Source organism: Mugil cephalus, chromosome 1, assembly GCF_022458985.1.
Source record: "Mugil cephalus isolate CIBA_MC_2020 chromosome 1, CIBA_Mcephalus_1.1, whole genome shotgun sequence".
Lineage (NCBI taxonomy): Eukaryota > Metazoa > Chordata > Actinopteri > Mugiliformes > Mugilidae > Mugil > Mugil cephalus.
Window position 1 is genome coordinate 1,994,884 of NC_061770.1, and position 24,509 is coordinate 2,019,392.

The 24,509-nt window shown below is 38.9% G+C and overlaps 2 protein-coding genes across 3 annotated transcripts in view; one reads left to right on the top strand and one right to left on the bottom strand.

The window, feature by feature from the left end:
- mtor (mechanistic target of rapamycin kinase) overlaps positions 1-24,509 on the top strand; it is a 74,870-nt gene that overhangs the window by 22,811 nt on the left and 27,550 nt on the right. For both annotated transcript variants that reach the window (XM_047581986.1, XM_047581995.1), the window contains 5 exons: positions 1,303-1,445; positions 1,901-2,063; positions 3,626-3,771; positions 20,825-20,900; positions 23,123-23,262. In XM_047581986.1, the coding sequence (XP_047437942.1) occupies positions 1,303-1,445; positions 1,901-2,063; positions 3,626-3,771; positions 20,825-20,900; positions 23,123-23,262 (668 nt within the window). The remainder of the gene's footprint in view (positions 1-1,302; positions 1,446-1,900; positions 2,064-3,625; positions 3,772-20,824; positions 20,901-23,122; positions 23,263-24,509) is intronic.
- On the bottom strand, positions 6,171-9,448 carry angptl7 (angiopoietin-like 7). Its single transcript, XM_047582008.1, has 5 exons — positions 8,867-9,448; positions 7,772-7,872; positions 7,493-7,687; positions 7,041-7,236; positions 6,171-6,929 (listed from the first exon to the last, which is right to left on the bottom strand). Exons 1-5 carry the CDS (start codon positions 9,228-9,230, stop codon positions 6,760-6,762), a joined length of 1,026 nt encoding a protein of 341 aa, XP_047437964.1. The 5' UTR covers positions 9,231-9,448; the 3' UTR covers positions 6,171-6,759.

Sequence of the window (24,509 nt, forward strand, 5' to 3'; positions counted from 1 at the left end):
ATTATGCAGTGCTCTTCACCACCATCATCCAAACACTAAACAAGGCAACCCTTTTCTGTATTTATCATTTATAAATATTTAACAAAACATGACAACCATCACAAATCAGCTGGCCTATTCACTTCTCCTTACTGTAGGAAGAAGGCAGGCTGATACAGACTTAAGACTGTTTGTTCTTTTCATTTGACAGTAATCTGAAAAAAAAACTCCTCTTGTTTTTCAGAGAGAATGTAATGTAGGCATTTTACCACCTCATTCATTAGGTTCGTGTGTGGTGGTTTATGTTTCTGTTTCAGGTTGAGTACAATGCCACGGGCTGACAAATGATACCATATTTTGTTTCATATTATGTTAGTCTGTAAGTCCTAGAATTACCACCAAAGGATCTAAATCAACAGTTCAAGTCAAACTTTTTTTCCCCTGTAATTTTATATCCTATGACAGCTCCAGAACATACAGCCTAATGATGCTGGTGCAAACCCACAACATTCACATGGAGGACGTACAGTATATTTGGAAATATTTTGCTGAGCTTCTGTTTAGACCAGTGCAAGAGGCCGTGCAGACCGAAGAACTAGCAGTCTGTTTTAGGGTTGTTGCCACTGTTCCCATTAAATTTCTTTCCCTAGATTTTTTTTTACCAGGCTCATTTTGAGTGCTCTGTAGTTGCTATGCATATCACATGACGCATGTTTCTCATATATTTCGGTATCCAGATAATGTTGAACTATCAGTTTCTTTGCCGACTGCTTTTGGCAGTTAAAATTATTTGGAATGATATATGTCGTCATAAAAGTGTGTAAAACACTGAATTGTTAAATTAGGATGCAATGTAGTAATTTACAATGAGCGGACGTTGAAGAGAACAATCTGCCATCCGTACAGATTTTCAGACCTGCGACCATGTCTCACGTGTATGAAATACCACTGGATTGTGTAATGACTGTGTAAAGACTGTGAGACGGATGGAGCAACACAATCTCTGTAGAATTAACCATGGTGCAGTGTGGTTATGTAACCAGTAGGACATCATCTTTATTCTACCCCCCCATTAATAAAGTTGGCCGTTTGACACTCATTCCTCCCACTGATTTGGGTTTCTGTAAAAATTCCTTCCTAATTCTAGCTGCTTTTTTTTTTTTTTTAAATCTAGACAAGGCAGCCTTTTTTTTTTTAATATTTTTGCAACCTCTGAGGGCGGGTGGTAAAAGTCAGTGAGATCATCCCAGACAGATTACCTGTGACATAAACTGGGGAAACTGTTGCTCCCAGTGATGTCTGAAAGGCCGGATTTCTTTACAGGCCTGGGGTGCTGCCAGGAAGGTGTCCAAAGATGACTGGCTGGAGTGGCTGAGGCGCTTGAGTGTCGTCTTGCTCAAAGAGTCATCCTCCCCCGCTCTGCGATCATGCTGGTCACTGGCTCAGACGTATATCCCTCTTGCCAGGTACGCTGCTGCCGTTAAATCTGTCTTTCCCGCTCTCGCCTCTTCCTTCCCGTAGTGCTTCTATTTCAATTTTTCTTTCTTGTCTCTGCCTTTAAATGCCCCACAATCACCAAATTCAGCCAAAATATCTAAAACCATTCTAATAATTACTCATGTCAAGCCGTAAATGAATGTGAAGCTTTGTATTTGTGCTTACACCTTTTGTGTTTTGAAAGCCGACGGTGCTTAGTTACCAGCAGTACAAGACTGATTTCTCTCAATATGGCCACATGTGACTGCTTGGAACTGTAGTTAATATTTTCAGAAAAATACTGTAAGTTTTAGGAGTAGAGCCTCAAAACAGCATTAGCTGGTTATACAGTGAATTTTTATCAAATTCTTCTATGGAAAATATTTTTTTGCCATATACTCTGCATCTTCTGTTTACGTGTGATTTCTTTTCCTGTGATCCCTAGGGACCTGTTCAATGCAGCTTTCCTTTCTTGTTGGTCTGAGCTGAGTGAGGACCAGCAGGACGAGCTCATCCGCAGCATTGAGTTAGCTCTTACCTCTCAAGACATTGCTGAGGTCACACAGACTCTGCTTAACTTGGCAGAGTTCATGGAGCACAGCGACAAGGTTAGCAGTAATCTACTTTGATATTATTATTAGGGATGTAACGATACACTCAAGTCACAATCCAGTATGATTTCTGCATTAACAGTACGATTTTCTCAAATTTTTTTTATTTATATTGTAACAGAATGAGCTTTCAGGCAATGACTGAAACAGATTCCTTTAATTATTTCTCAGACAGAAACAAATACACATTTCTGAGGTAGATGCAACTTCAAAACCCAAACTATGCAACCAATGTATATTTAAAAACATATATATTTAGATATATATAAAAACTACATTCTCTGTAACAAATTAAAGAGAATTCCTTTATTTCTCTGAGGTAGCTTAAACTGTACAACGCATATGTCTTCTTCAACTGAAATTATATTTTTTCTTAACAATAAAAAAATAAAAAAATGATCTTTAAAACAAACCCCACATCAGAATAACTAAATGAATAATGCAAATAAACAACCTAGTTTGGGATTTACGTGTTTTTTTTTTTTTAAAGATCAGTGTAGCTCATCCCGTCTGAATACCGTGACGGTGACCTACGAATACATGACGTCACATGACTTCGGATCAAGTGAACTCAAAACTAGATTACGCCCTCTGCTGTTTAATAAGTGCATCACGATTCATTTTTCATCTCTGATTGGAATCGTCAGACATTTGTATTGATTTTTAACTGTTTCGCAATACATCATTACATCCCAAATTATAATTGTTACATTCTCACCTTTGTTACTGTAATTTTTGATGGAAAACAATGTTCAGTTTTATCCATTCAGAATGAAACCTGCGATATGATCTAAATGTGCAGAAAGTGAAGATTTCTGAGTACTTATGAATGCACTGTACATTTAGTGTATGATAGTGAGAGAGAAGATAGTTTTGGTTGTAATTGGTAAAGCAGCAGGAACAACCATTAAACATATGTTATAGTGCTGTGTATCTGGAAATTGCTTACGGTCAACTTTTTTCACTTTCCAATTTTTATTTCTTCCATTTTCTTTCATTCAGAGTAAGATGCGCGTGAAACATAATTACAATTTATCCATCTGCACAAACATTGAGCCAGATGCAAGGAGAGGCTCAGACTGCTCATTTGCTTAATACTTTGTGGAACTACTAAGGCCACAATTACAGGAACTGCACCATGAGCAACTGTAGCTCCACGCATTAAGAGGTTTTATTTAAGTGGATCGAAGTTTCCCTACACTGCGTTACATCATACCTCTCGACAGGACAGGTCATAACATTTACACCATTACTTTCTTACTCTGGTGTTGCATTACTAAAAAGCACACATTTCAAGATGGGAATTTCTGTTTACTCCACTGTTTGACCGCACACACTAATTGGTGACGATACTATTACTTTAAGGGATGAGACTGTTGTGGTTGGGTCATGATATATCATTTCAGCAGGGAGCTCTCACTGTGAGGCCTCGTATAAACTGATATTCTGAGTCTGTGGAAACAGTATGGGTATAAGCTACACTGCTCATTCAAGTTTAATTTTATTTAGAAAAGAACTTTGGTTACTTCATACAGTTTGTTTTTTTTTTTTTTGTCCAGGGCCCGCTGCCCCTCAGAGATGATAATGGCATTGTGCTGCTTGGCGAGAGAGCTGCTAAATGCCGTGCTTATGCCAAGGCGTTGCATTACAAAGAGCTGGAGTTTCAAAAAGGTCCTTCTCCCCTCATCCTGGAGTCTCTCATCAGGTAGGAGGTCTGAAAATGTAAGATCCAAACATGGTTTTAATTATGACACAGCAAGAACTCTCCTACTAAGCAAACACGTGTTTGTTTGAGATGGACGGAGCAAATTAAAGAATGCTGTTTAATGAGCTACTTAGCGTATTTGGTTCTTTAATTTGGTAGGTTCAGGCACCTCAGTGATTAACAATTACTGCATTAGACAATTTTCCTCAAAACAAAAATTAGACTACTCTCTCAGAGTCCATTTTTTATGGAATAAATAGTCAGAGAAAGCATACTGTGCAAGTCTTCCTGTCCTATAACCCTTTGATATCATCGATCATCTTTTCCACCCCATTTTCTCATCCTTCTTTGCCTTTGGCATGGCATGGAGAAATCTGTTTTCCAGGCATCTAATTGGACGCTTGCCTCCTTTTCATCTGTGAGTGTCTGGACTCGTGTTTCTCTGGGGCCTGTTTTCAATTTCTCAGGAGCCTTGATGATGATGAATGATGGGAGCCGGCACTCTGGTGTTTTCAATATTCCCATCTGGTTCTCACCTCTCCAGGATTTCCCATAAAATATCTAACCGCTGGTGTTGAAAAAGCACTACAAAAGCGAGTCGTGGCTGTGTTAGAAAAAAAACACTGCATATGCACAGTTTTTGATGACGAGGAGGCTTCGTCATTGCTGTTTTAGTTGCTGCTTTGGTACCAGCGTGATGACTCATTGTGTTTGAAGATGACTTGATCATTAATTCAGAAACTATTTTTGCGTGTATGAGTGCAAGGTTAAAACGCAGGGTTTGGAATCTGATTGAGTGACCTACTCATAATGGTACAAATTTTACGAGTTGTAACTGGTATGACTAATGTGTTTTAAGAAAATGAAAAGAATTAGTTTGTGGTTTGACTACATTCTCGGTCCCCATAGCTTTGGGTATAGCCAGGACATTGGTCACATTTTCCCCATTATTTCTAACAGAGGAACGTTGTTAATTGAGCAGTTGGCTCATTGTGTTATTGGTCCATTATGCTGGATTTGGATGCAAGTCATTTGTAAAGGCTGAATGTGACAATATCTGGTGGAAAATAGTGATGGTATCATAAAGGTCAGTAGAAACAAACTGTACCTTAATTTACAGATAAAGTAATTTAGTGGTTTCACCAGCAACAGGATCCATGTATTGTTGCATCTGGACCATGTTTTGTTCACATCTGTATTAGTAATGTGACTAGGCTGTGGAAATGCATTGAAACTGAATGCCAAGTTTAACAGTTTCAAAGTTTAGTATGTTCAGGTAGAGAGGAATGCAGGCTGTTAAAAGTAAAATATAATCTCATGCTAGCCAGCATTATACCTCTTAACCGTTCAAATAGAGTTTGTGGTATGAGAAGAAAGGTTAAACACAATATCAGAAACACTTGTACAAGGGAAAGAAATCCAGTAGCTTTGCTAACCACTCTGTGCTTTAATCATTGGGAAAAGTCTTGTCATATAATATATTGTAGTTTATAATGTGTAGATTTATGTAGGTTTACTTAATTAGTGTTTTGTTGTTAGGTAGTAGGACATTCAATTCAGACTGATAATGTCACGCCTTCATTTTACATCTGAATTAGTTGAACTAAACATTTTTGCAGTGCAGTTCATTTACAATTTGTAGTTTTGTTTTAGGCCCAAAGGTCTCACATTCTCACATTCACACTCACACAGTATGTATCGTTTAATAATAACTGCTACATTTGGCAGGCCTTTTCACTAAAGTTTTCCTTATCTGAAAAAGCAAAAGCATATGCATTTCATTTGCAGCAGCTGAGACTCCCAAATAAAGCATGCAAGCATTCAAGCCATTAAAGCTCCTTCTATGAAAATAGCAGTATGTCTGCTCTCCTATGGTTGCTCTTCCACTGTCTGAATACGTTGGACTAAACTAGACAGCATTGCCGTTTGTCACCATCCAAAGGTCGTTTTTAAGTGCCCTTTAGGTAGTGTGACTGTATTCTAAAGGGAAGATATAAATGTCCACGTTTAATTAGACACGCCTTGTGAAAGGAGGAGAATTTATGCACTGACATCTGAGCCCGTAAAGGCCGTGCTCGCTGTCTGTAGGTGTTTGAATATTCTAAAGAATTCTTGTTTGTTTCTAAGAATAGTTAAATGATCTTATTGTTTTCAAGGTAGTAAACCTAGAGGCATTTAAATCGATGGCAGACTAGAGCGTGTGTGTGGTCTTCATTCCTGCATTAAGCTTCGGTTCCTCAGGACCTTTGTCCAGGATGTCAGGAGATGACCCAAGAGTCAGAGGTCAGTGGCTCAAGGCAAATACGTAGCCATTATTGGACAAGCATGTGGTCGTCATATTACAAGAGTTCACAACTTCGCAGTCAAGTGAGAGAGAGTTTGAGATACGTTGTGTGCTGTTTCTTTTAAAAATATTTTTATTTTCTATCATGTAATACAACATAATCACAGAGCTGTACACATTTTACAAAGTACACATTTCCAACATGAGTGATTAAAGGTTTACAAAATAAAGTGTAATTTATAGAAAATAACTTTGGTTGGTCCCATCCCAGCATCTCACCACAGTCCTTTTTCCTTAGTTGTTACCAGTCTAAAATGATTTGCAGCTCAACCAGACCAGTCCGGACTGATTCTAGCTGCTACCCTAAACGGCTTCTGTTAACTAAGAAAAATCCTGTTGCATTCAGGAAAAAAGAGAAAGAATCGATATCCAGTTACCCATATGGGACAGTGGTAAAAGAGCATCTATTAAAGCTTTTAAAAAATAAAATATTTTACTGATAAATACACAAAAGGAACTACAATTTACAATCAAACACGGCAGAAACATTACACATTCATCTGACTTAAGTTTAACCAGACCATCACAAACTATTTCTATCCTTTCACAGGTAAGGGAAAGCCACCATTTGGTTGAACAGGTAATAGTGAGATCTCTCTGTGTTGATGCTTAAGATCTTGATCCAGAACATACAGCTGAAGCACTTATGGTTGAAAACCCACTGGCCGGACCTTCATCTCCACTTTCTTGAGGGAGTAGTTGGGCCCGTGCCAGCCGTACCAAGTGATCCCATCTGTGTTCTTTGTGTGCTCTCCGTAGCGGTAAAAAACGCCATTCAGATTGGAGTCAGTGCAGCAGTTGTACCAGTAACCACCTGGGAGGAAGTTCGGGAAAAGAAATGTTAAGTGGAGGGAACGTCTGGTCATATTATCTACAGTAAATGACTTCATGGGTTGTTCTGAAAAGGTTTGCTCTTGTAATTTACCTTTGCGCAGGGCAGCACAGTCATCCACACATTTGTCATTGTCCTTGTTCATGGTGCTGAAGTTGGTGTTGTTGTGGTAGCGCAAGGAGTCTCCAGCATTCCCACTGTAGTTGGCAAGGAAGAGCTTGTAGCTGTTGAGCTCATTACTCACAGTGAAAAAGCCATACTCAGCATAGCGTGTGTTTCCTTCCCAGTCCTGCATAGGAAAATATAAGAGGGACAGTTACAGAAACTCAGAATCCTATTAATCACCATCAGCCTAGCGTCTCTAAAATTGTGATTTATTGTTTTCTTATGCTTACTACTTGTAGGTTTAACATGGTTTTCTGTTGAATTATCTGTTAATGCCCTCGGCTGTCTGACTCTAAAAAGGTTTATGTATGGATTACGTACTCGTGCTCCCTGGTGTTTCATTTAAAACTTATGTGACTGCCACGTTTTCCACCACGTACCTCCATCTCAATCCTGAGCACACTGGGCTGTCTTGTTAGGCGAAAGATGTTGTCATTGCCCAGCCAGAAGTCACCGCGGATGGATCCAAATCCGCTTTTGTACTGCTTCCAGTCCCGGTTGAAGGAGGTCAGGCCAATCTTTCGCCTTTGAATCAGAGTCCAGCCACCTCCATTTGTCTCCATGTCACAGAAAACCTGAAAATAAAAACATTGTTTGTCCCACATCAATACAAGCTCTTTATGTTCATTAAAGAGGACACAAAGAAGAGTTGAACTTACATTGAGTTCAGGTGTACCCAGAAACTCATCTTTGGGCAGTTTGTACTCGCCAGAGATCTTATAGTTCTTGGTGAAGAGAGATGCACAGTCATATATGGCATCTGGGGAAAAAGAGGAATCTTGAGTTATGTCAAAACCAGATGCACAACCAATTTTAAAGATGTGACTGCCATAAAATACAGCTTTATAAGCAAAATAAAAATAAAAAATCTGGAGACAGGTCACGGTATAGGGAAGCCATTAATAGGCCTATGAGATCACTACAGAGCATTGAGCTCCAATTTGTCTAATCTTTGCTTCCCTTCCTGTCCTGCTCTCCTCACTCTGATTTCCTTACGTTTTAAAAAGGCCTCTGTGTTCCCTTTGCCAGTGTCAGAATTGTGGTTAGACCACATAGTTAAGGTTTTGGGATAATAAACAATGTGTAAAATGGTGGAGACGGTATGACTCTGATGGAGCTCTTTATTAACGCCCTTGCAGATGGGACTCCAAATGAATGCTTTTTACTGCTGCCGGGCACCTCAGATAACGGTGTACACTGCAGTTGTCTGTGACCCATGAAGCTCCAAACAAGGCTGATTATAGTGTTTTGCTGCAGCAATAAATATATACTCTGTGGGAACAGAATGCCTATAGCCGTTCACATTCCTGTGAAATGATGGCTTAAGATTCTTGCAGCTTTTTGTAGATTCAGTATAAACTATTTTCCCAGTGGCTACATCAAAACTGAGCATTTTAAAAATTTTTAAAACAAAACTGAGACAGGCTGATAAGTTATAATGTCTTCAGCTATTTCTATAATGTGTGGGCATGTGTGGAAATAAGTTTAACAGCAGCAGCAACAGCTGTTCTGTGCGCTGAAGAAAGTAAGAGACAGGTCAGAAATGCACCAAACTCACAGATGGACCATTTCTACCATGTGTTTCCACTTTGAAACTTCTATTCAGGACTATTTTGTCATTTTAAATCACTTAAACATTATTAAACTGAAACAGAAACGAATGTAAATCTTTTACTTATTCTCACAGTTTTGATACTTCATAACATAATAAAAAATACATTGTTGAATTGATACTTAATAAAGTTAATGCTCACCTGAGGAAGTCTGAGTAGCAGCAGACTGCAGGGTCTGTAGCTGCATGATCTCCACACGGTTGTTGATTTCTGAATACTTGCTCTCTGCCTCTGTGACCCGGGCTTCTTGCTGCCGGTTCTGCTGGTCCAGCTCTATTATTTGCCTCACCACATTCATTAAGTCTGTCTCCTGCTTGTGACTCAGGTCCTCGAGGAGACTGGTCAGATTAGCCACCTGAACTTTGAGAGAGCGTACCTCATCGCAGCACTGAGCCTTGTTGGTTTTCGGAGGGATCAGCTTCTTCTTGGGATTTTGGGCCTGGGTCTCTGCTAACAGGAGCAGTGTGATCCCCATAGCCATCACGCTTACATGTATTTTTGCCATGTCTCTGTGTAAAAGTTCTAAGTTTTTACACAACCTTAGGTGGTTTTGAATGCTCTTGCTAAAAAGTAGCCTTCAAAAGCACAGTCCCTGTGAAAAATTCTCTCTGGAAATAGGAAAAAGGCACAAGTTTAGTGCGGCTAACAGAAGTGTTGACCAGCTGAGCTGTCCTTTGACCAAAGGCTCTGTCTTATTTCCTCGGTGAAGCCCTCCTCTGCCCGAGCATCTTAAATATATTTCATGAGGGTCCTCCCCCTCTTTCCCGGTGCACACTCGTCATGCAGGCCCTTTCCAACTTTCTGGGTGGACGACCTTTTTCATCCCTCCTACTGCCTGCCCCCCCCTTTACCTCTCCCTTCATTGTACTTTCACTCATACTGGAAAACTTTTGCCTCTCCTTATTTTGTTAGGTGTTAAACGTAGGAAGACAAAGTTGAGGAAACAAAATAAAGGCTACTGTCTTGTTACGCCGGCGACGTTTAACTCCGTGAAGATGCATAGTTTGAAATGCTTACTATATTTGATTTCAATGTATTCCACGATACAGAAATAGTTAAACATGGTGAATATGTGTTTAAGCTGTTGAACAGCTGTAGGTAATTTCCTTCCCTGTTATCAAGCCACGTTAATGACAGATTTTACTATATCCCGAGGGCTGACCATTTCTTCAGTAAATTTGCTCTTCACATGCCATGAAATGTGTGAAGTCACTAAGTACTCTTAATTGCAGGTTAAGTGTTCTGTTGCTGCTACCCTTTTTGGCAGATGTTAAAGCAGACTTGTTTCCACTAAGCTTTTTAGCATCAAATTTCAAAGCAGTGTCAATACAAAGAAAATTTCATTGGAACCTTCAGGATAAAATTAGACCATGGAGCTGTGTTAAATGAAGAAAATGTTCCAAAGCTTGAATAGGCTTCACGCCCCAAACCACAAAACAACTGCACAAAAAAACAACTAACCAGCAGTTTGTTAGGCCGGGGTAGAAAAGCATGTCCAAACAAAATATATTTGGAAAGAGAAGCACACCTCCAGTACTTTTAAACATTATGAAAGACTTTGATACTAATAGGATTTTGGATATGTGCAAATATTGATGCGTCAGGCTTTTTCAGAAGTTGTTTGAACGAATGAAAGAGGAAAGCTCCTCTTATATAATGTATTTGTGTAGGGATTTTGATATTTCTGTACAGTTTGGACCGACACTATTATCCCGTAGGTTTGGATTGTTGGAGGACTGAAAGTGTTTCTTCTTAGTTTGTTCACTTCCATTAATCTTTCACACTGCGTACATGGAGAACTAGACCAACGCGAAACCATAAATCGCTCTCTGCTAATCCCACATCAATAATATTCTAATATGAATGATGATGTTTTGCTTACTAAGCTAAATTAAGAACATATTGTGCGATAAAAAGCATCTTCATTGTTTCACAAATAGCACTTCAGTCCGCGTTATTCCTCATCGCATGATGTTTTAAAGATTACGCTCATTGAGCTGTTGATCAGGAAGAGAACCATGAAAAATGTCATTCTTGCAACAGCATTTTTTTGCTTTGGCTGGAAGCACAAAACTGCAAACTGCGAACTATCACAAAGAGAGATGTAAAAGTGAGCTTGACACTTTTACCATAATATTACATAATGTTACACCACTGGCTTGGCCTTGTTGGTGGAAAAGCTCAGTTTCAGGCAGACAGTTTCTACTTGTTCTCAAAAAAAATAAGGAAACGCTTCAGGGATGGTCTGGTCACGACTTTCTTCATATTCCAAAATATGACATAATTATTAAATGTTCTGTTTGTTTTGATGTTTCACAGTGTTGGCGCTAAATATTTGATCGCAGAGTGCTTCTCCTTTCTCCAAGTGTTCGTGAATGTTGCTGGCCACCTTTTTAGAAGTGGTCAGTGTTTTGCAATTTCCTCTTTATCCAGATTGTTTTTGTGTCTCGTTGTTGAGCGTTGACACATGCCTTTAGTTTCCTGCATTTGTTTGATTTTTAGGCCTCATGTGGGAGCAATAAACCATTTGTCCTTGTGATACAGACACACTGGAAAGATATTAAGCTTCCTTCATGTTCGGTTTGTGGCAAGGTTTTAATAGTCTGACAATGTTGGGACTGATTAGTTCCTGCTCATGAGCCCCCTCTTGATTTCTCCCATTTGTCATAAATAGCCTCAACCATAATTTTGCGTTCACCCGCACTACTTAGGCAGCTCTAGTTGGGTTTTAGTATAAAACAACAAACAAATGGGATGATTATGTTCAGGTTATTCAGGAGTTCCCACACAATGCTGTCCCGGCTGTTATCTTGATATTTTAAACGTCCAAATAGATGAGACTATTTAACAGAACTTAAAGATCTTGTCTTTAAATTAAAACAGAACATTTTCTCTTATTTCCGACTTGGCTCGTGACTAAATATTAATGTTACTGTTGCCATATGTTCAAAAAGATTATTGGTGTTACATAAGTGCACTGACTTTTGTGTAAATTGTGATATTAAGCCATTAATGTGCGTCAGTCTCTTTCGGAGAAGTTAGAATAATTCCTGGATTTTCTTATTCCTCTAACTGCTCTGTGAGTCACATCTCATTCACCAGCAATTCTTCCCAGAGGCATCACTTTCCTCTGGCCTTGGACTCAGCCATTCTTTGTTAATATGTAAAAGTCCAGCTGGATGCTGGTTTATGCGTTTAGTTTAGGTATGATCTTCAAAACGACGTCTTTAAACACCATTTACCCTATAGCCATTTCTCACCAGGGTCTGAATGAAGAATGCAGGGCTCCTCTTAACATTAGAGTACTCACTTAAATTAATCAAAAGACTTCCTCGGGAATCCCGCTCATTTCAAGGGGCAGATTTTCTCCTTCCCCATGGAGACAAGTTGGACACCCTGCTGTGCTAATTTAAGGTATCTATCACCAATAAGCATAAGCTGACAAAATAAGTGGTGTTTTGTCAGAGTATGCTTTCACAGATTTTTATTTAGTGTCCCTAAATGCACTGGAAAAACGTTTTGAAATCAGAGAATGACCACTAGGGCCAAGCTGTCAGCAGAGTGCTCATGGATTCAATTACAGGAAAAGCAGGAGGTGAAAGCAGGGGCCAATGGATTCTGGAGCTTCTATCTCAAAACTCTGAATTACATAATATTCATCGAGACTAACCTCTTCCACCTGTCAGCACGGAAGCACCTCAGTTTGGATTATACATATGTTATTATCAGTTTGTTTTATGTGGAGGAGTTATATTAAAGGCAGTGTATGTATTTAGTTTTGGTGTAATTTTGTCCAAATTCAATAATAGCCTGTCAGCGTATTGTAATTCAAGTGTTGTGAGAGAACACTTGACTACGTGCCTCATCCTGACTGTGTTTAAAGGCTTTATAAAAATCATCCCATGACGGACGTTTTCCACCAATCACAGGTCATTTTACAGAGCGTGGCTGGTTTGGGTGTTGTGCATTGTAAGTTGTGCGCGTTCACATCCCATTGCTAGTCAGCAACTATTGGTTTTAAGTACTTGTGCTTGTACTTGTGTTTACAGAACACATCAGATATTTTTTTCTTATTTTAGATTATCCTCATATTAGTATTGTTTTGTTTGGTCCTTGCTGAGATAAGTCATTATTTAATTCAAACTGTTATGACTGGGTAGACTCATTAGTACCACTTTAATCTTTTTAATTTCTTTCAAAAATGTTTGCCGTATTTACTCGTGTTTTAAAACTGATTATTATGAAGGGCTGCAGCTTTGCTGTCTGTAAAGTTAATTACTTACAGTTTAATAAATTGCTCTGACAGGAAAAGAAATGACATGTCTTACTTATTTGAGTTTGAAAGCTATGCAAATCCACCATGTGATTAACAGTACCTTAATCTTGGTCGCCTAGGACAAGCAGCTGAGTTACCACGTATTTTATTTCAAACTTATATAATGGATAATGATCTACAACTCAGTAAAACCTGGTCACGTATGGAGGTAAAATAAACACTTCCATATGTTTCATGATGAGGGCCACTGTATGCACCAGGGCATCCTTCAGCTCAGAGTGGCAGACAGTCAAGGTGTCCGGTGGCTTAAGCTGGTGATGGCTACCAGGTGGCGCCTCTTGTCACACAGCAGATGCAGGCCAGGCTTGGGCCGTCTGCTCACCACACTACGAACCAGTAGCGGGGACAAACGGCACTGGAGGCGAAGAAGCTGCATTAGACACTATCCTTTTTAGAATAGGTGCCCCTGCTTTGTGAAAGCGCAGTTAGCCACGTGGCATTGCTTCAGAGAGGCACTTCGTGACATTGGGATTTAAAGCAGTTGTGACACAGGATTGAAAACAAAAACCACTTGTACCAATATTTAGAGATAGCATAGCTTTTTTTGTTCAGTTTTGTTTACCGTCCAGTAAGGCTATTTCATTGTGGGTATAAGAGTGATCTCAAGCATTTAAAGAGTTCTGGTATTGTTGTTATTAGAAAGCTTGAATTACTATCATATCTTCCACCATTCATTTTAGAATGGATGGAAAAGGAAGTACTTTGACCTTTTTGACTAAAAGCACCGTATGTGCTGATACCAAAATGAAATCAGTGCACCCACTGTTTGTTTCCATTGTTTAGGACATGCCACATTTCCAAACATGGTTCAAAGAACTAGCATATTTCATTGGAAGTATTGAATGGATGGTGGTAACTGAAAATGTAGTCAATGTGTTGTCTGCGGAAACTCAAGTCCTTTCAAACACATTGTAAACAGATCTCTTTGTCCACGTAGCAGCAGCATTCCAATGAAGTAACTGGCCACCAGAGACGCTTTGTTCTGTTGGCCCCCTTGACCTGAAGGTGAGGAACCCAGGAGACAAATTCTACTGCAGTGTCCCAATGTGGTGATTGTGCGCTTTACACATGGTGGAGTGGTTTCCCTGGCAGATGTCTCAGTTGCCGCCTAGCATGCCTAACTTTTACTCGAGTAAAAAGAGAAACATGTCACGTTAAAGTTATATAATTATTCAGTGGTCTATTTAACAGAATTTTATTGCAGTTAATTTGGAAATATGTGCATTAGGCTTTTTTAAAAAGTTTTACTTAAACCAAACCTTTTCTAATTTTATTCTAAGCTTTATGGCCTGGTTAACTGTGATAGATCTGATTATGGTCATTTCAAATAAATTGTTAGATAATCAAGAGATGCCGGGCAGCAGCATCTTCTCGATAATGATACAAGCACCGTTCCTATCTTGACATTTTTGAAATAAAGAAGAGACAATGCGCTAGTCAGATGGTGTCGGAGATGAGTTCAGCTGTCTTGTAGCCACATGCATCCCAGGGCAATCTGGAAGGAAGCTAGTGACTGAGGTAACCACTTCCCGTATCTCCCTGTTTACCTCATGCAGTGATGCATTGCTGTCTCTTTAACATAATGAGAAGATCTGTGTTTGATAATGACGTAGACACATGCCAGACCTGATCATTTATGTTCTGTTTATTGTTATAAACTATTATTAACAGATACAAGTATTGGATATGGATTCTCATTTTAGATGATGTTGACAGACACTGTTCAGATATAGTACTGTTCATTATCAGAACAAAAGAGTGATATCACAAGATATATCAAATGCATTGAAATAATTGTCTGGCCTTTGAAGTCTGTTTAGACTCTTAAAATCAAGAGGTAGGATGAAAATGTGTATTTTAGGTGGAAGTTTGGATACTTCTGGATCTTTTTCTGCCTTATGTGTACTGCCTTGATTTAAACAATGAATTTTAAATGCACAGTGCCAGTAAAACTCAATTTTCTTGCTCTCAATGTTGATTCATGTGTCAACACTCACAAGTTCTGTCATATGCTTTCAAAACTCATAGTCCTAAAAACATACACAACTTTAAGAAATAGGAAAGTCTTGAACCCATTAGTGTCAATCATTTTCCAGTCGCCCATGGTTGATGTCTGAATGGGATTCTTGGAAAATCTTTCTAGGCAGAGAAAGAAAATAACACTAGCCCATACTACTGTACATTGGTCAGTGTTCTCGTTCCTTTGAGTTTTAAATAAAGGGAAATAAATGTAATTATTTTGTTTTGAAACGCCATCGATCAAATGCCCTTAGGTCCCCATGCTTCTATTAAATGCAAAAACAGTATTATTCTTCAGAAGTTTACATTCCTATACAGTTAGAAAATGTTAAATGTCTCTGTCCTCTACTCGGGCTACCCGTTCTCATTTCAGGTACTAGGTAGCATCTCCTACTGCTTCACATATTTTCTTGAACTCTCATTTCTTCTTTAAATGCCCTGTTGCCCGGGAAATGTTTGTTTCAGAGACAGTGGCTGGTTTATGCAATCTCTTGTCTGCTACAACAAGGCAGGCGTAGTGGAAAGTCCTTCAAGGCGCTACAGTTAGGTTCTTTGTGCCCAGGAAAATTGTTGATTGCATTTTGGCTTTCCAACAAATGAACAGTTCAACAGCCACAAAGCACAGAGAAGTGTCACTGTGCATTTAGAAGAAGCAGTTGCTGTTTTGGCTAGTATCAGCCAAAGGATACATATTTTGTATTGTCCAAATCCATGTAACCTGAACTAAAGCAAAATGTCAATTCAAAGTGTTAACGTGTGTGTATGAAGCTATTACTCTTGTTGAAATGTGGCCTTAGTCATGCAGCCTTACTTTCAGTCAAAAGTAATGAACAAGGATATAAATCTTTTAGATTTGATTAGTTCAAAATGGCCGTGTTATGCATGAGTTTTGATGATGACATTTTGCCATTATTTCACGTGTTCTGATGCCTTGTCAACAGAACAAAACATATACTTGAATTAGATTTATGCTGCAAATGTAACACAATTAAACCTTTGCAGATATCCTTTACATAATGTTGTCAGTCACTTAGAATAACAATCAGTTTCTGTCTCTGGGAGAAACAAGCATTTTGAATGATAACACAAATAGCTCGGTGATTAAATTGTGACCATTTCACTCTTTCCAGATGTACTGTTCTTGCTTAACAGTGAACCAATAGCAATAGATTATTTAAGTCAAAAAAGTTATCCTAAAAGATGCTGTGAGGCCACCTTCACTGGATCACCTACAGCTCTCTACTTATGGCCAGTTCACGCTTTAGAAAATCAGACTAAGTCTACATGTGCAATGTCTTCATATCTAGGCATATGCTTAGGACCCATGTAAATATACTGGAGTGATTGATTGATGTGATTTGTTGCATAAGGTGTTGATAAGAAATAGTCAAAGATAAAAATTATAAAGTGATTCAGTTCAGTGCAGCATGAGTCAGTTCTTCCCTGAAAAGTGCCAGGATATCCCCTTTATTCATCTAACATGAAGGAACTGAGTCAAGGCAATCAAAGGTCTAAAAATCAGTAAGGCTTAAGTGGGTCCCTCCTAATTAGATTACATTAGGTCTAGTAGTGAAGCCTTTTTTTTCCCTCTCTCTGAGCTTGACATGGGTCTTAACCTCTGAAGAGGGAAATATCTTTCTTCAGTGACCATTCTCTCATCTCAACGAAAAGCTGGTTAGGAACAGATGAGTTGGCGGGTTGTGGATTTTTTTTCTATATCATGAAATATTAGTTACCATGTGTGACTGAGATTGTTACATTTCTGTAAGGCCCAAGTCAATGATGTCTAACGTCTCAATTTTACCCAAGTCAAGAAAAACATGCTGATATAGAGTTTGTAGGGAAAACATTTTGTTTCCCAATATTTCTGATTAAAAGTATTCCAAAACATAACCTACCACTGTTTTCTTAATTTTCGTGGCGTTTGTGACATTAGCTGGAGGCAAAACAAAGGGAAGCTTGAGGAGAACACTGTCACTGTCAACCGCGAGAATGTTGTCTTGCTTTATGGCTGCCAAAACCGAAAAAGCAAAAACACCAACTTGAACTTTTATTGCAAACGAGCCACTGCCAGTCGCAGACGACTTTGGTTGAACATGATTAAAAGAGGAAATTGGAGTGAGACAATCTCCTCTGTGTTCTGTATGGTCAGATCGTCCGTCATCCATGAATATAGTCCCATCAGTCAGGGTAAACTTTCATGATCAGTCATGAAAGTCATGATCTTGGGAGTGAGTGTATTAGTATATTCTCTAAAATATGTGTTTTCTTCGTCCATTCTTGCCAAAACAGTCCATTGAAATATACTAACTGGTGTTTACAGGCTAGGGTGTTGAGATGTTTTGCATCCAGCTAAGCCCCACCCCTCAAAATATATCACACTGTCTATATGGTCTGCATTTGTCCTCAAAAGTGTTCTTGGTTTTTCTGGTATTTTTTAATGTGTACATTATAGATTCTACTGAAAGACCTTAAGGATTAAAACGTGGTTTAGATGATATTTCCTTCTGGACTTCTGTGGAAAGAACAGAAAAACCCTCTAAGTCGGGGTTTAGAATTAAGCATGAAAATGATATGATTCAGGATATGCAGCTGATTCTAGAGTCTACTTTTAATGGTAAGATGTAATACATACTGATAGATTTAGACCTTGGAACCTCAGCTCAAGCTCTTCGTGTGGTGTCTCCATTTATCATGGGAGCAAATCAGAGAAAAATTAGGAAGTGATACTTGTTGCACGCTAAAGAGAGATTTGACAGTGGTCTCAAGATTTTCTGCTTGCTAATAAGTTTTTACTTCAGGAAAGCGTTACGTGAGCCTTGTCATCTGGATGCATTTAGACTGCGCGTGCTTGGAGCTGGCAGCCAGATGACTTCAGTGGAGGGACAATGAAATCTCCTGGGTCTGCAGGAGAGAAGCCTTCATTCTGATCTGTATTCTCCGATAAAGCCACATCTGGGCAGTTTTAGCATACCTCAGCTTGTGTGTGGTGGGAGAAGGAGACGTTGCAGTCTTTTGTTCATTCGGTGTTAGAAAGTTGATTATTTGACAACAGAAGAAGTCATTCAAAGGTCCTATCTAAATTAGCACATATATACAATATAACCATGTGACGTTGCAAGTGTTACTCAGAATAATGGGTGGTAATTGTGTTTATTGAAGACTTTGGGATAGACGATGCGTGGCACTCTATCAAGCTCCATGAGTCTCAGACAAATGTTGTTTACTAAAATGAGCTCATTTTCTCATGTTATGTAATCACACTTTGTCTGGTTTGATTTCCTTAAGGTCGTTAAGTCTTTTACCATATGTTTACACCAGTGGCTTTGGATCAATCCCTTCAAATGTGAGTGCGTAAAAGGACATTATTAATTGGTCTGCAAGATCAAAGATGCCTTTCATGCTTGGATGTGTGGTAGAACTTGTATTTCACTTCTAAAATTAGTTGTAATGGTTTCATTGTAAGAGCGTATCGGCACTTTATCAAAACTGTTATTGGCCAATACCTTTAGTTTGGTAACATAATATTCTGTGTCTCTAGAACATGGAGCAATTTCTCTTTATTTGTATATTTTTATACAATTCATACACTACTCCACTTTTACACTCAATTTCTCCAGCTGCCTGACCTGTCTGACATATGTTGTTACGTATGTATAGGTTAACTACCAAGTGCATTGGCTCTAGGTTCAGATCTGTATGTGCAGCGTGCAAAGCCTGGACCAAAGAGTTTCACTCAAACACACCGCAGAGACCAACAGCCAGCTGGCACAGATGTCCTGTGCATTTGAGTGTTTGAATGCTCAGATGAGATGAAGTGTGTGTATGTGTGTGCCCTTGCAACTGTGTCCATCTTTGCTTAGTTTTTCAACAAATGTTTCCTTCCCATGCCCCGCTTTCCTAAGCTGATAAATCATTCATAGGTATCTCTCTGGCCAATGGCTGACAGTTGACTTGGGGTGTCATGGCCTTAAGAGTTCGCTGTGGCTGCTTCTTCTATTCCAGTACTCCTTGCTTTATTTTAAATTGATATATCATCAAAAAATTACAAGAATGGCTGTGGCCATCTTTGCTTGATTTATTTTTTATGTACAACATATTCGAGGCATGTTCTGCCTGTGTCTTGTGTGGGTACTCCAGCCTCCTCCCACCGTCCGAAGACATGCTTGTGAGGTTCATTGGTGATTCTAAATTGGCCGTAGGTGTGCATGTGATTGTGAATGTTTGTCTGCCTCTCTGTTTTAGCCTTGTGATAGACTGGAGACCTGTCCAGGGTGTACCTCTCCTCTCTCCCAATGACAGTTGGGACAGGCTCCAGTCCCCCTGCGACCCTAGTGATAAATGTTTCAATTTTAAAGAGGGAGCAAATGTTCTTATTGCATGAGAAGCACTTTGTTAACCCATTGTTAACATCTGATGATGATTTAACTTTCTGTATTCATATCCACATAAATAATGTATTCTGCAGTATCTCAATACTGAGGTTCCCTTTAAACGTATGTTAAGCACAGAAAATTATCCTCATCTACAGTGATATTGTATTGTCACACAGCAAACATGATTGACATGAATGAATGACATTTTAGGTGTATTCATACTATTAGGACAGCTTGTGCCTTTTGAACTCTGTTTCTCAGTTTTGCTTCTGTTTTCAACTATGTACAAGATGGCTCCTGTTGTGATTTTTTGTTATTTTACCTGTCATCATGCTGGTCTATATCAGGAGGTCTCTAAGCTTTGGCCTGACCACTTGCTGTGTCATTTCATCACATTTTTTGGCCTTTACCCTGTGTCACACCAGATTTCTGACATATATCAAATGTCCTTCATCAGCTTTTGCCTGGTGTCTTCAGGAACTCGCCGCATACCGGCCCTCTTCAAACACTACATTTTACAGATGTATTGGCCGTGGTTGCACACAAGTATTGCAGTTAAGGAAATATAATAGACTTGTGGTTCATTTGAGTGTTTCCAGATGTGGTTGCGGTGCGGGTCAGTGGAGGGTGCACATACGAGAATTGTGGTGTCTTGACAGATAATGCTTCACTTGTCAGACAAGGGTGACAGAATGTCAATAGGTGCATTTACTTTTCACAATAAACACATTTGCAGAAATATATAAGCCTATATTTAACATTAGTAAAATGTATTGAGGTATGTTTCTGAGGTCATTGTCTGACTAAGAGTGCCTCATTGTTGGGGGAATTTCTTCTGCTCTAGGGACATCCATAATATAGGGATATACCTAGTTACCTATTCAGTGCAAGGTGGTGTGTCCATTGCCTCGATACTGTACCCTGTCTTTGTTAGCACTCTTTGAATGTGGAAAACTGGTTAAGGATCACAACCTTGTTTATTCTTCGACTTATCAGTTGTATGGAGTAACAATATCTAGGAGGCAAAAAGCCTTGGTGAAAGTGACTGCTAAAGAGCTAGGTCTGGACACTTAGCCCAGGTTAACAGTTACGTCCCACTCAATGAACTTTTGCCTATTGCTATGGTAGCATAGCTGTGGCAACATATTCAACACACCTGTAACGAAATGGCATCAACAGCTACACAGTTGCCCACCTTTAAGCAGTCACTCACAAGGAGGATGTGCAAATGCATCTACAACCATAACCTTGTGAATAGTACAGTACTTGATTTGAAAACTATTGATACTGTAAGTCTCCTCAAACAAGTGCTCAAGGTTGTGTTCAAATTAAACTAATATCCTGTTGGTGTTTTATTATATCTTGCAGCATCAACAACAAACTGCAGCAGCCAGAAGCTGCATCTGGTGTGCTGGAATATGCCATGAAACATTTTGGTGAACTGGTAAGTGCTGTTTTTTCCTAGGTCTTTTTCCAGTGCTGCAAAAGAAAACTTTTCATTAAAATTGTTGAAACTGGCCCAATCTGCTGCTTAGTCCATCCACCTCTGGCAGCACATAATGTTGACAATTTAAACATTTTCAAACCTATGCACTAATCTAGGAAATATCTTGTACAATGTGTGTTTAATATGTATACTGTATCATTTTATGTGGCACAATCTCTAGTGATTGCTGCAATGATCGTTTTAGTGTTTTAGAGTAAATAAATCCAGCAACGTGTTTCCATCTTGTAAGTCAGCACACTCCTTGATTTCAAACAGAACATTTTTCATTATTAACTAATTAACAAGAGCCTACACAAGCTTCAAAACTTTCATTTCTTTATGCATTTTCAGGCTGAATGTGTTGTTTGTTGACTGTATTATATGAGCTCTACCGTCTGCATGCACTTCTTCCCGGGATATCCCTTCTGTATATACACTTTTAAACATGAGGTGGAGTGGCTGCACAGAGACCCAGAACACCCTGTTCTTTGTGTGCTGCATGTGGAAAACCCATCTGCTCCACTCACCAATCATGGGAGTACAAGTAGCTTTTTGTCCAATTGACAGGTTATTTGATTTTCTTAAATTATTAACACATTTTATGTGTCTCTGTAGTTTATATTTTGTGTGTGTGTGTGTGTGTGTGTATATATATATATGCACATATACACACACATATACATACATACCAAAACCACTGGGTCCTCTTTACAATGGCAAAAGAATTTAGTGCTTTATTGCAAACAATGGTGTAATGGTGACTGAATTTCTTGTATTTATTATATTATATAAAATCAAAATATTATACATTTCTCTTCTGTCCCCATGGAGTCATATTTCTATGGCTGCTGTTTTTGGTTTGTTTTTAGTTTCACCTTCTGACTGTTATTGAAATGTCCGGTGTGTTGCATGTTCTCTGTCGATGGACCTGGTGTGCATAAGAAACAACTGTCAAACAATGGACATGAATGGGGCACGATTACACAGATTTTCCACATCAAATACACACCAGAAAAAGTGCATTGTTATTGTGATCTGTCTCCTACCCTTTTGTTGTTTTTGTTTTATTCTTACCAGATAGACTTCATATGTTCATTGTCAATAAACTAATTTAAATTAAACCCTCTATGGCAGTGGAGCCATAAAAGAAATTGCCATAACCTACAGTTGCCGCAAACTTGAAATTGGTTACGTGGTTATGCAGTGGATAATAAATAGAAAAAAAAAAGAAAGCAATAGAAAAACATATAAAATAACATATACATGACACAATTTAACATACATATTATTATAACCCAGGCCAGGCCCAGTCAAGTATGACTTTTCAATAATGGGGACTTCTGTGGAAACGGTTTTTCCCTCAGTGTTTGTAAACTGCATTTATGGCTTTCTGTAAAAGCATGGTAAATACTCAGTAAAAACTGTTTCACTGTGGACTTTCAGGAACCTTGTTTATGAGGTGACTATTTGGAAAGCTTTACTGTGGGAGAATGTGAGGTTTTGTTGCATACCACTGAGGAACCCCTAAGTCCACAACAGCCTTGTTAGAACATGCTGTTGTTGTATGTATTATTGTACAGCATTGACAAAAAATATTATAAATAATAATAGCATTAGCAATAATAGTACCTACACTAATACTATTCATACTAATACTATCACTACTACTACTACTATTAACAACAGTAATAATAACAATGATAATAATATGATGGTGATAAAAAAATATAAAGCGAGGTTTGAGGAGGAGGGGATGGCAGAGGCAGTATGTTTTATATTTATTTGGATTGAATATAGGGGTGCCCCGAGCTGGAGGAACAGCCTGCAGCCCCCAACACCCCTGGCCATACCCCACTACAAACACTCCTATCTATATTTGTGTGTTGCTTTTTCCCCCCAGTAATACATGTGGTGCATTAAAATCATAGTGCATGTGGTACATTAAAAAAGGGTGGGGCATTGACATCAACTATTTTATTGTTGTTTCTTTGCTTTCCCTAAACTGGTGTAATGCATTAATTAAAAAGGCGAGGTAGCAAACCGGGGGCAAGAGAACAGGACTATTCATATTTTTTAATAAATGCATCAGAGTGGTGTTCCTTAATGTATTATTTATTAATACAGAATAATAGTTACATTGTTCTAGTTTCATGTTGTTCTGTGATGCCTATCTCCTGTAGGAAATCCAAGCCACCTGGTATGAGAAGCTTCATGAGTGGGAGGATGCCCTGGTGGCGTATGACAAGAAGATCGACATGAACAAAGAGGATCCGGAGCTCATCCTGGGCAGAATGCGGTGCTTGGAGGCCCTAGGAGAATGGTATGTTCTTTGTCATACCTATTGTTCATGCAGGGTTGCTAAAACGAATTCAAATCACAGTTATAGCCTTAAGGTCTCAGATTCACTGGCAATTACTACGAAGACCTGTCTGTTTTCAGTTTAGCAGAAGTTATTTTTTTGTAACACATTCTGTCCTGAGCTTTTTGGTATGCCATGATTCACTTTAATAGAAGAAAAAAGCACATTGGGTTCAATTTTTTATCTGAGTTCAGATCAATAGAGAACAACTCAGATTGTAGACTTGCTGTGAGCTCTTCCATGTCCCACTCTGATTTGCTCTTTGTGTTGGAGGCCTGTTTCTTACAAGTCCAGACAAAAAGGTCCCTCTTTTGGTACCTCTGGCTTGACAAAAGTAATTTTACTGGTAAATGCATGAACAGACATCCAACAGAAGTAAGAGGTGCCGCCACTCCAGGGAAACCTCACCACAGCTGAGGCCCAACTCCATAACAACCGCCCACCTTCAAAGAGAATTCTTGGGGAAAAAGAAAGTCACAAGATGTCCAAGGGATCCAAATATGTGGATCGTCACAGAACTCTGAGGCAAAGCAGATGTTGATATGCTTATGTAACCTGCCATCCTTGTGTCATTGTTGTATACACTATGATTCATTTCTTGTAAAATGATTCAGTCATTTCACAAGAAAAACATTTGACTGAAGTGGAGCTTTGTGTGTGTCTGTGTATAGCTATGGCTAGGAGAGGATATAACAGTTGACACTTGTTCTGAGTCATATTAGACTCCATGCTGCACCTTCTTTATTCTATAGCTGTCAAGTATCTGTCAGCTTTGGAAATGCTGTTATTTTGCGATTACTCCCTTGACATAACTCTTAACTACTAACTCTTGTTGGCTGTTGCAATAATTTTGGCTTGTAGTAAGCCTCGTGTTAAAGCCCCCACGTTGGTGACAACCATTTTATGTCTGGGTTGCCCATCCTTCTTGTTCTCATGAATGCAACATCTCAGTGATGTCCTCATATTTGACAAAATTAGTGTTTGGTTATCAGAGGTCACTATAACTTTCTGAAACTCATTTATGGGCATTTTTGCACTAATTACAACAAAATACTTCTTCTTCCACCTTCCTCACCTATTTTTTCCGGATAAAAACCAGTTTAGGGTGCCTCTTGTAGCTTTTTTTTCACTGAGGTGTTTTTATTCTGATTGCTAGTGGAATACTTGTGAACAATGACAGTGAGTATTATTTTATCTACTTCACCCTC

Bases quoted from the DNA above. Each gene is read 5' to 3' on its own strand.
- angptl7 (XM_047582008.1), bottom strand. From the start codon at position 9,230: ATGGCAAAAATACATGTAAGCGTGATGGCTATGGGGATCACACTGCTC. The intron at 7,873-8,866 runs GTGAGCATTAAC...CTTTTTCCCCAG, and splicing joins TGCTACTCAGACTTCCTCAG to ATGCCATATATGACTGTGCA. The intron at 6,930-7,040 runs GTAAATTACAAG...ACTTCCTCCCAG, and splicing joins CTGTGCTGCCCTGCGCAAAG to GTGGTTACTGGTACAACTGC.